This window comes from Erpetoichthys calabaricus, chromosome 3 (genome assembly GCF_900747795.2).
Source record: "Erpetoichthys calabaricus chromosome 3, fErpCal1.3, whole genome shotgun sequence".
Classification (NCBI taxonomy): Eukaryota; Metazoa; Chordata; class Cladistia; order Polypteriformes; family Polypteridae; genus Erpetoichthys; species Erpetoichthys calabaricus.
Window position 1 is genome coordinate 50,843,582 of NC_041396.2, and position 12,828 is coordinate 50,856,409.

At 38.6% G+C, this 12,828-nt stretch overlaps 2 protein-coding genes across 2 annotated transcripts in view; both read right to left on the reverse strand.

Annotated features, from left to right (window-relative positions):
- LOC114648026 (adhesion G protein-coupled receptor F5-like) overlaps positions 1–9,337 on the reverse strand; it is a 57,728-nt gene extending 48,391 nt beyond the window's left edge. Inside the window, exons 1-3 of the mRNA XM_028796806.2 lie at positions 8,946–9,337; positions 4,105–4,263; positions 1,681–1,784 (exon numbers count right to left, since the gene is read on the reverse strand). Coding sequence (XP_028652639.2) covers positions 1,681–1,784; positions 4,105–4,263; positions 8,946–8,994 — 312 coding nt within the window. The 5' untranslated portion in view covers positions 8,995–9,337. The remainder of the gene's footprint in view (positions 1–1,680; positions 1,785–4,104; positions 4,264–8,945) is intronic.
- LOC114648027 (adhesion G protein-coupled receptor F5-like) overlaps positions 1–12,828 on the reverse strand; it is a 395,766-nt gene that overhangs the window by 290,643 nt on the left and 92,295 nt on the right. The window lies entirely within an intron of this gene.

Sequence of the window (12,828 nt, forward strand, 5' to 3'; positions counted from 1 at the left end):
TGGGTAGTGGGATCCTTAAGAAGAAATTGCCCAGAAGGCTATTCACTAATGCTGGATCACAGCTGTCTAAGACAAAAGCACTGGTTGACTTGGGGGAGAGGACGCCATAAGTGGAATGAATGATCCCCATAGAGAAAGCAGCAAACAATGGAGCACAAGTTATTAAAATCACAAATGAAATCAATATAAATGAAAAATACCCTCAGAAGTATGAAATGCTTATAACTTATAATGAACCTCTGGAAAGAGTGCTGTGAAGCCATCAATAAATAAATAAATTAAATAAAGAAATAAATCCAAAAAATAAACAAATGTAATGAGCATTCTTTTCTGTTTCAGGATTATGGGAATGACTGGAATCTACCCATAGCTCACCCAGCACTTAGTCACAACATTTAACGTTGAATCATTATTCATGCACACGTCATTAGCATGTAGCAGGAAAAACCATGGAGACATGGGAAGAACATTAACCAAACCGGGATTTGAACAAAGATCAGAAGAACTGCAAGACAACATTTGTAACAAGTGTACTTCCCAGAAATATCTCTGTTATTAAATGCTAAAAAGTTTAAGTATAATTTTCAATATAATATATACAATGAATGCAAAAGACTCCCAGTGTAGAAATTACAAAAAACTTTTAGAAAATGCTGTAAAGAACTAGCAGAGTAGAAAAACTTGTTGCTAGATCTCTAATTAACAATTAAGTAACAAAGGTTAAGAAACATGTCAGCTAAACAAAGTTGGAATGAAAAATTTCAAACTTTACCAAATGCCAAAAATTCACTCCAAACTACTGTGTCTTCACAAATAGAAAACCACTTTCCAGACCACAATGTTGAAATCAGAATGTTGCTGTCTGATTGCAGATCATTAGACCCTTGAATATGCTTTTCCTAGTTTAAACTCTAGGTTATCGTGCAGATCCTCTCCCTGATATGAAAAAGATCCTAATTTTATAAATAAATGGTGACAGTGCCTAAACAAGGCAATCTGCATATGGAAATAACTGCAGTGCCATTATCAAGATGCCATCAGATGCACTTTCAGTGACTTTAGTTTTCAGATCCAGGAACCAGAACAAGAATGGTAATGAGAGAAAAATCAAATGCATTTGTAAATGCACTCAGTTTCCCCCAGATCTTGACTCAGACATAAAGCAACAGCATCTGAGAAGAGTAAACTTTATCAGTGACACATCTAGCTTCTATTTTACCTTTTGCATATTGACACTAACTTATAGGATATTTGGTTGGATGATACCAGTTAAACTAGGTGTCTTTCTACTGAAAAGCAACTATTTGGACAATTATTTTTTGCAAATGTGTGTCAAAATCCAGGGTATAAATATCCTATGCCGTCATTGATTACTTTAAGGCTAATAATATAAACCTTTAAATAAATGACAATAACAAAAATACCTTATTGTAGATAGATAGATAGATAGATAGATAGATAGATAGATAGATAGATAGATAGATAGATAGATAGATAGATAGATAGATAGATAGATAGATAGATAATGATCACATATAACATGTGTACCTTTTGTAATATAGCCATTGATTTTGATAGATAGATAGATAGATAGATAGATAGATAGATAGATAGATAGATAGATAGATAGATAGATAGATAGATAGATAGATAGATAATGATCACATATAACATGTGTACCTTTTGTATTATAGCTGTTGATTTATTCTGATAAAGAGAAGAAGATGGGGTGTTATAATCTGGTAGGAATTTTTCATTTAAAGTCAGAGATCCATCCATAGTCACTGTAATATAATAGTAATAACAGTAAAAACATCAGATAATGACTTTAACATCAATAAATTAAAGCTATCATATTACAAGGTCACTGCAACTATGTTATATTAATGTATGGAAATACAGATTATAGTTCAGAAAAAAAACTAAATGCTATCCCACAGTTACACAGTTACTTGATAGCACTTGCTGTTAGAACCTGACTAACAAGATTAGTGGATGCCAACTTCAGTCCCACCGAGGCAGCAGGGTTTTATTCCGACCAGTTTCACAATCAGTGAGTCGTTTTGTCTCTTACTAGGAAATATGTGGACCTCTAGACTTCAAACAAAGGTATTTTACATAGAGTAAACTGAACATTTCCGTTTTGGAACAACACATTCTTAATATGAAAAAAATAACAGCCCCACAGTAAGCACATCTCCAATCTATCTGCGAACGTAGTGTTCCTTAACCAAAAATTGATGTTAGGATATAAAAACAATGTCTGCATATAGGCAGAAGTTATGAGGATTTGACAATCTCCTCGTTTGTCGGCACACATTTCTCTGTTGTCATTCTTGCATTCTGTGTTGTAGATTGTGTGTGGCATGTCAATGAGCCACAGAATCAACCAGCTGCCCAATGACTCTGATTCAGGCCTACGTCTCATCACTCTTCGTCACTGCTTTTTTTTTTCTATGTGGGAGCGGTAATGCGCTGTATCAGCTCATGCTCCTAACATCTCTCTCTCTCTCTCTCTCTCTCTATTGTGCCTACGTGACCACAGTAATACATGAACTATTCCGAAGCAACATTTGCACTGATTTGTGTTTTTTGTATCTCACACTCTCATACACCTTTATCATAAAAGCATCCCTTATCTACAATGGAGTGTTCGATCAGAAGAAAATACGAAGCTGGTTTTAAATAAACATCATTGAAGTAGAGAAAGAAATTGGTAACTGCACTGCTGCAACAAAATTTGCTGTGTCTGAGAAACTGATACAAGATTGGAGGAGGCAAGAAGATGTAAAAAAAAATTAAGTGTCACATTTTTGAACAGGCGTATAAATCGGGGTCTGATTTTATGATCGATTTTTCGGGTTTCAAGACCCGACTTATATGTGAGTATATATGGTAAGTTTGTGTGATTTTTCTCCATATACTCCCATAAGCCTATAGACTTATGGGTTTGGCTTATTGGCGAGGGTTTCCTGCAGTGGAACCAGTGTCCATGCAAGGTTTGTTCCCGTCTTGCACTTAATGTTACTGGCAAATGCGCTGCCGCTTTTCAGCCCTGTATTTGGAATAAGAGGATGATGTGAAAGGGAGGATGAGTATTTGTAAGAACTTCTTTATATTAAAGTCCATCACCCATTCTGTATGAGAATTATAAGTACAATGGTCTGAGGGCTAGGGAAGTCTCTGCCGTCTATGCTAGGCTGATTATTGTGGTTAAAAATGTGACCTGAGTTGTGAAGCAGCAGTGCTGACCATAGCCCCACCATGCCACCTTTAGATAAAGTTACAATCCGAGTCCACAATAGCTCAAGTCCTTTATCTCTGTTTGCATGTCCCAAGCTCCTGTTATTACACCTAAATGCACCCACGGAGGCTGTGATGAAAGGTATCAGCATTATATGCTTTGGGGGGCTGTCCTTGTCACTATCTGATCTGTGCTACATATTGAGGAGCATAACATGCTTAATCCAACAGTTAAGACACAATGTATAATAACTCTATGCAGAGCAACATAGCATTTTCATAAAATTCTCATTATGGTCATGTACCCCTCAAATAAAAATAATGTAATTTTTAACACATTTGGGGTGCATATCCAGCTTTAGTACTGATTGTGTAGTGAAATTGCGTACCCGCATCCCCATTAAACATGGTTACTATAGCTCTGTGATGTTACAGTATGTTGGCTTCATACAACATCATGGGGCATTGGGAAAAAGGTCAAAGCCAGTTGCATTGTATATTTTCAGGAAAAACTTGGAGAGCAAGGTCTCCAACAATCCCAGTATATTCATTGCGAAAACCCCTATTTGCAGATTTTGCAGGTCAACATCACCCTTAAACTGTTCTCCATAGAGTCCCATGGGCTCCCAGAACATTCAGCAGGAGTGACTGAACTGAACTGTGCATTTGTTCTCTTTTCAGTTATTAGTATTATGGACCTGTTAAGGTCTCCATTTCCCCTAATTTTATTCCCTTCTGTTCTCTTAATATTTTTTTAAGTACTGTTTATTTTTCAGTCCTTCTGAAATACCATTTATGCTTTACATTTTGCTCATCTCTTACTCATTTATTGTCGCATCCACATCTGCAAAAAGAACCCACCTGTGTTTTTTGGTAGACATGATGGTGTGTCAGATGTTGCTGTAAAATTGCAGGTTGACTGTGAAGCACAGCATTGTTGCTGTGACTGACATATAGGGCCTCTCCAAATGAAACCTGGCATACATATACAAGACAAAATGCTTCCATAGAAGGTGCAATCTGAAAAACAGAAAGATATACCATAAATGTAGGAAGCATTTTAGTTAAACAATGTCACCAAAGTAACTCTGTGATGCTTATACGATAAAAAGAGAAGAAAAATAAATCAATTTTCTGAAACTCATTATTTCACTTTACTGTTTACTAGCCGTCCCCTGCCGTCTGCCTGTATAGTAGTATAACAGAACAGCAAGGAGAGCCCTGCCTGGCTCCCTACTCCTGATGTCATGCTTCCCCCGCCCCTCAGCCCACAGCCGCTGTCTTGGATTAGCACAAATATATTGCTCCTGCACATGATTAGCGCAATGAGAGAAGTCGCAAAATCAACCAGAATGTTCAAGCAAATTACAGAAAAAAAACCTGTTCTAAATCTGTTAAGTAGTTCTCTCGTGAAAGTGGACAGACGGACAGACGGAGAGACAGACAGACAGACGTTGGATTTTATATATACATGTATATAGTTATGGAGCTGCTTATCCCATAAGCCTCACGTGGAATCCAAACCTGGTTTAGCAGCAACTATTTTTTTTCTTGTCACACAGGTATTTCATTTAAATAGGAGACAGCTCACAAGTCTTAAGCATGGGGCAGTTATAAACAACTCATCAGGAAAGAGTCAGCCAGAGGAAAAAAAGAGAAAAATTATGGAAAATAACACAAATAAATCTTAAATAGACTTTTCCCTTGTTTTTTCCGATCAAAAAACCAAGTGACTTCAAATAATATAAATATAAACATAAGACATAGACATAGACATCTCAGTATTTTAATTATTCAGAGAGCTGTAATATTACGTATGTAATGGATTCTGTGTCCTGTTGGGGGCAGAGAAAGCCCGGAAGCACGTAGTGATTCACACAAATAGAGCACACAGAAGATCAAATACAAAACAAAGCATTTAACATGCTACTTTAGTTACGACAGGATTTGAGAAACTAGTAAATTAAACGATTTTAAGATGAAGCTTATGATGTTCTACTTTAATGACAAAATAAACTACATGATTAAAGTGGAAATCTCGAGATTAAAGTTGACATTTTGTGCTTTTTTCCCACTGTGTGCCTTTTTTTTTTCTCTGTACTCTAATAAGCTTTCATATGACACTCAGATGGTGGGCTATGACTCGCCTTTTCACGGCGACTTTGATATGTGACAACTTCTTTTTTATTTCGGGCACTGTGCAACTTTGTGAACTTGAGCTTTCTCCGACACACTATGTCACTCGATCAACTTCCTTTTGTTGATTATATCACTGTTTAAACCAACAAATAGTTTGTTTTTCTTTGCCTCCACTTGGTATTCACTGAAATTCTTCTATTTTCCCCCGTGCATTTACCATTGTCTTTTCACAGAAGGCTGAGCTTAAGGGCTATTTATATTGATTTGCATATTCAAAGAGGTGTAATTCTGGGAGGAGTTGGGGTGGGACAGAAGGTGCGTGCAAGTGCTTTACTTTTCACGCTGACCGGGATTTATGTAGTGGAAGAATGTGGAAGTTGGCGTACGCATAGATTTATGCATATGGATTTTTTTGTGTGTAAGCACATTTACGCTTTTGTCCGTATGCCATGTTATAGTGTGAATTCTACGCACGCCGTTATACATGAGGACCTTCATCCTTTTGCAAAGATATCAAGAGTGCCACACACCCCTCTTCAGCGACCTCATAACCCCCCATTTTCTCCCAGTTAGTCTACAGACTTCATAGGAAGGTTGACATTCTCTCTGCAGATAGGCACACTGCTGATAGCTGTGCTCAAGATGTCATTAAAGGCCTGGATCTTGGTTTTTTATCCAGGACACTGCAATCCTAGACACTCAGACTCCTCGCTAAGTCTTTCAAGAGTCCCGATCAGAGTCTCCACTGACTCCATGAAGTTCACAGCATCATCAGCTAAATCAAGATCAGTGAATCTTTTGTCATCAACAGATGCCCCAGAGCTGCTGGACCCCTGCCCAATACCCAGTCCATGCAAGCCTTGAACAGAGCAGGAGCAAGAACACACCCCTGACAAACCCCAGAATCAACTTGGAAAAATGCAGACATTCTACCTCCACTCTACACAGCATTCACAGTACCAATGTACAGGCTGGCCATGATATCTAGCAACCTTGGGTGGATCCGACAAAGTCTCAGGATGTCCCACAGGGCAGCTTGATCAACTGAGTCGAACGCTTTGCAAAAATTGGCAAAGGCTGCAAAGAAAGTCTGCCAATATTCACATTTACACTCGATGGTAAAATTTTTAGGTGTTAAACTTATTGAGAATGACCCTAGCAAGGACCTTACCCAATACCAACAGCAATGTTATCCCCTTGTAGTTGTTGCAATCCAGGCAATCACCCTTCCCTTTCCAGATAGGGATTACAAATCCTGTTTTCCAGTCAATTGGGATGACGCACATCTCCCAAATGGAACCAAAGATTGCTTGCAATGTAAGAAGGACAGCCTTACCACCAGCCTGGAGAAGTTAACTCTGGATACCACAGACCTTGCAGCCTTCTCTATCCTCAGCTGATTCACCTCCTGTGCAAGATTGAGTGGTTCACAGCTAATTGGAGGATCAGCCTCAAGAACCGTGGACCCAGAGATGTCCAACATCCTAGCATGAGGATCAGTTTTAAACAGCTGCTCAAAGTAGCCAGCCCAGCAGGTCATAATTGCAGTGTCATCTGTAAGAACCGTTTCATCAGAGCCCTGATTGTAACTCTCCGAGGAACAGATCTGGATGCTTTGATTCCTCTGTAAGCAGGATGTGGGTCTTTAGACCATAGATAGTGAGTCACTGGCTCACAGATTCCTCTATCAAATGCCTTCTTATCTGCCCTCAGAGCCCTTGCAGCTGTCCTTCTCATTTCCTGGTACAGACTGAAGTAGCCTCCAAGCTGTGCGCTGTGACTCCTTTCGATGATATCCAGGGTGCCCTGTGAGGTGAAACACCTCCTTCTGGGAATACTGGTAAAACCAACACAACCCTCAGCAACCTTCAGGGCCTTGTCATGGAAGGTCTCCTACATCACGTCAGGATCAGCAGTTGCACCCAAGTCTGCAAGTTCCTCACACAAACTGTGTGCAGACTCATTGGAAACAGCCTAATCTTGGAGTCAGGCCAAGTCCAGTCTCATTCACCTAGTAGGTGGTAGCCTACTGGACCTAAGCTGGATATTTAAAGTAGCAACAACAAGTCTGTGGTCGGAATTCATAAACTGTGCACTTCTGTTGACTCTGCAGTTCTGTAGGAGCCTTCAGCATCTACCCACAAGGATGTGATCAGTCTCTTTTACCACACCACCAGTATTGGAGTACCAAGTCCAACGATGCAGCTCAGGATGCTGGAACCAGGATCCAGTGATTCGCAGCCCCTGACCTTTTGCAAAGTCAATGAACATGGAGCCTGTTCCACCACGATCGCCAGACCCATGGGTACTGACACAATCGTCATAGCCAGCCCTGTCAGTGCCAGTGGTCAAATTGAAGTCACTCATTACCAGTGGAGTGAAGTAAAATGTTTTCCTTACTGAGACATCACTCACTTCAGTCGGAGATTGCACTGAGACAATAGACAAGGTACCCAGGGAGTGCTTTAATCTGAGTCTCATAATATACTTGTTGAAAGGAACAACATCGGACACCACTGGAAAGAGCCAATCTGCCACTACAACAGCTACTCCCTGAGTGTGACAGCCATCAGAGCAACCAGACCAATAAAATGTGTACCCACCTACAGAGATCTGGCCAGTCCCAGGTCTGCACACCTCAGAGAGTGCCACCACTGAAATGCAGAGTTTATGACGCTCCTCCAACAGCAGATGAAGATGATCATCATACCGGAGAGACTAGATGTTCTACGTGCCTACCCAGATGGGCCGCCTCAAAGTTGAAAGACCAGTATAAAATAAGAAATTTGGAAGGGGAGTTCAATTTCCTTTCAGATGTTAAAAGGAAGAAACTCAATCGAGGACCAGTCCAAGATGTACTGCTAAGTAGTAAAGGGGACGTTACTCTGGAAATTAAGGGATAGACTACAAGCAATCCTGATAAAAACTCAGGAATGACTCTAGGTTATATTGACAGAAGAGGTAAACTCTGTAAATTGGAAAAGATTGTTAATTTAAATTTACTAAGTTTGAAAACTTAGTGATTTTTCCAGTTGAAAAGATTTTGGTAATCCTTTCTTAAAGTGCTCACGATCTAATTGGTTAAAACAGTCCTAGCAATGTCACAGCATATAACAGATGACTATAGGCAGTCTCAACAAGTTAAAAGAAATTGTCAAATATACAATATGAACAACAACAAATGTGTAAAATGCAAAGAACTTTAGACATCATCATACCAGAATATAATGTATATCAAAAGGCTTAAAAGGATCTTAAAATACTTATAATAAAGGAAATAGGTAAAGTGAGTGATAAGGCCAAGGACGGGTCATACATTTTAGACAGCTCAAATTTTTTAATGAGTTGCCATCAAAGCTTCTCTAAACATATTTGTTTTGTTGGTGTTTATTTTGGAAAAATGTTTGTACTCTGATATAGATGGAAGATTATTATGACTGACATGGTATAGTCACTATGCAACAATCTATTACAGTAGGTATTGGCAAAAACACAATGTACTTAAAGATAATAAAATAATATTAAGCATTATAATTGTTAAGGATGTAAGAAAGTGTATTTACCTGTTGTGATGTTGATGCTTACTATAGTTATAGTTCCATTCAGATTCATGGGGTATGTATTGAATATCAGGTAGTTACTAATATTAACAGCTGCCTCTCCTTCCACTATAAGTTCTCCATAATATGAAGTTGTTGCCCCAGCTGCAGCTGCTAAAATGTCCAAATATTTCTATTAATATTCATAATTTAACTTTAAATGACAAAGACATTTCAGAAACATTCTTAGGACACCAAAGATTGAAAGACATTGGGTTCAATGATCAATGCTTACTATTAGCTGTTAACAAGACACATGAGGGAATGGAAATAAAACTAAAAAAGTGCAGAGGGTTTTCCCACCGGAAGCAGAAATGTGTTTTTGTTTAGTAAAGTGAGGAATTGTTCACAATCATTTTTTGCACAAGATTCTAAAAAGTTAAGGGAAAACAGTAAAACTTCTAGAATTTAAATGTTATCCTGTGAACTATAGCAGGAGTCAGCTTGTGATGCAGTTTGTGGCACACAATTAAGGTGAATGTCCAGCAGGAGGCGCTTACAGTCTAAAAGAAGCTCTAAACTATTGTCATCCTACTCAGTTTTATTTTATGTTTTGTTGCTATTAAAACATAAAGCATAACGAGAAAATGAAAACTACAGAAAGGGTTATTTAACACCCAATTGTAGCCTAGTTAGTGGTTTTGAATATTATTGTAATGTGTAATTAATGTTTATTTAATCGAGTTCTATTTATTCTAAAAAAATATACTTGCAGTCATAAGCCCAGTGAGCTTTATACATATTTATATTATTTAAGAAAATTTTAACCCATGTATTCCTTGTATTGGACTAAGCATTTAAGAAAATGGCCAGATTAACCTTTTTATACTGCACTTTGTTAGCTACTAAAACATGGATGTATTGTACTGTATTTTTCATTTATCTATTGCAATTTGTGTTATTTGACCAAGAAAGCATAAAAATGACTTACTTGCAGGAGGAAAACCTGGATAGATCTATGTGAAAAAAAAGTTGTTAATGTCAGATGACCACTTTGAACGTAAGAATACACATATTGAAACATTAACAGTTCACAAAATAATTATTCAACATTCAAAGCACATTTGTTTTTTTATTAAAGATCACAGGAGGACATAGACTATCCCTACCATACTGGGACTATTGCAGGAACCATCCCTGGAAGTCTTTGGGAAGTGAGAGGAAAACCTGAATCTCCAAATAAAAAAAAAAAACGCACACACAGACAGTGACAGGTCTCCTGCAGTTGGGAGGCAGCGGTGCTAAAGGCTACACCACCTTCTATGTCTGCTTCATTAAAATATCTTGGTCCAAATGTCTGAAGTATACCACAAGAATATGTTGTTGGTCTAATTTAATGTTAAAATAAATTATTTTGTACTTGTATATGTATTATTTTCTTTTATACATTCATATTTACCGTTGTTTAAATGTGAAAAAGATTATTCTGTAATGTGTAGATGAAGATGAGCTTAAACAATAATGAACAACATTCTGAGAGATTTTGTAATACTAATTGAAACTTTGCCTGCATAGCGGAAAAAATATACTGACAATAAATTACTATTTATTATTCAATGTCTTTTTTATTTCTAAAAGTTGCATGTCTTTGGTAGCATAAGTATTATTTAACATAAAAAAGATAAACAACCAAACCTTAAATTCTGGGAAAATAAACCGCAGACAGAAAATTACAATCACGCTGGCTTTCTTCATTGTGAACCTAATAAATATAAAAACAAGCACAGTTTAACATGTTTTTCCAAATCTTTACCCATTATTATTTGAACATACATTATTTCGAACCTTTGTCTGGTGACTGGCAGCATTCCAGTATTACAATATCTAATAAGGCTGCCTGTCATCCCCCACACAGGATCTGACAGATGATTACCAGCAGGAGGTAAATTCTACTATTTCTCTACACGTAAATAGAACAGAATTCCGTCCCAATGCTAACCACCTCATTGTTAAAAACCTCCAGATACCTCAGTTTTACCTTCTCCCCAAAATCCACAAACCAGACAATCCTGGACACTCTATTGTTTCTGCATGCAACTGTCCCACTACTCATATTACAGATTTCCTCCACAGTCTTGTGAGGTCACTGGTTGAAGGTCTCCCTTCATACTTAAAAGAGATTAGCCATTCTGTCCAGTTGTTTGACAGTTTTAGGTTTCACAGTGCTGTCTGCTTTATCTTTAAAATGAAAATTATCCTTCAGTACACAGTCATTCCTCACAACGAAGATCTCATTGCCCTAAGGCAGGCATTCAACAGACATCCAGTCCAGGATCCTTCCAGAAACACCCTCGGTGGGCTGTCTTTTTTTATAAAAACTTTTTCCCCTGGCCAGTGGAGTTGCAATGGGTACTAGAATGGAAACTAGCTATGAAGACATCTTTGTTGGCTGGGTGGACAGCTTTTCTTTTCTTCCTACCTAGACTTTGTACTGGACCTGAGCGAAAGGCATATTGGTGACTCTGTTGTTGCTACCTCCTGTTCTAGATGCTGTGGTGTGTGGCCGGCTAAATATTCCGGCCCTCGCCCCCAGGCCGCCAGGTGGAGCTCTCCCAACAGCGTGGACGTTCCCCGAATTACAGCAGGGCCTCATGGACTTTGTAGTTTATATGCACAGCCCTGCTGGATACCATGGGGACCACCAGGAGTTGCTGTGGGGAGGCTGCCGGACTCTTACTTGCCCTATAACCCGGAGGTGTATCATGATCACATGACAAGAGGAAACGACGTGCTTCCGGGTTGAAGAAAGGAGCTTTTTATCCAACCCGGAAGTGTTCATGATCACATGGACAGAAAGGAGAAACACTTCTGGATCAGGGACTATATAAAGGACTCTGGAAAACCAGTACACTGAGCTGAGCTGGGAGGAAGGGTGGCGAAGTGTCTGGGAGTGTGGAGGATTGATTAGTGTACTGTTTATTGATTTATGAATATTGTGGAGTGGAGGGTGCTTTGTGCACATTATTGTCTAAATAAAAGTAATATTTGGACTTTTACCTGGTGTCTGGAGTCGAGTCAGAGGGTTCAAGAGGACGACAAGGGCCTCAATCTGCGACAATGCTAACTACAAGAATCTACAGTAGTAACGATTTTATTAGATTCCATTCATCACTCACTTTGACAGTTGACATTTCCACCATCACTCTCCTATTTTTAGATTTCAGTTTTTTTATCATCTTTACCGGACTTAAAACCTCTGTCTCTTACACACCAACTGACTCATAATCCTTATGCCTCTGCAGTGATGAGGTTGACTTCTGTAATGAAGCACTCAACATGATTAGTTTCTTCATTGACAAATGATCGCTATCTCATAATGTGGATAGGGCCCCCAGTCAAGCCAGGAGTAAATCTTCTAACATTCATTCTAAAAGGAACCCCAAAAACACTGCACGACAATTTTTTTGAAAAGTCTTGCTTCCTGAAAAGTTTTTGCTGATTGTGACAGGTACCTGCTGGGTTTGCACAAATATAGTTTTGGTTTTACTGCATCATGTAGGAACTCTGAGAAATAGACATTTATATGTTTACTGACAATAATGTATTTAGTCACATTTATGTTTCGCATAAGCTATTAAATTCAACAGAATTAAAAGTGTTTTGCTCCTGATTTTCTTTTGTATTCAATGTCTGGTGCGTCATGCTGCACTGTCCAACAGTAGTCAGCAAGCATTGACGGATTCCAGTTGCCCTGGTATCATTTATCCATGCAATGTCCTGGTGAAACCTTTCACCGTGTTCGTCACTGTCAGTACCGAGATTTGCGGGGAAGAAGTCCAAGTGTGAGTGGAGGAAATGAATCTTGACTGACATGTTGCACTTCATTGTCTTGTATGCTTTGAGAAGT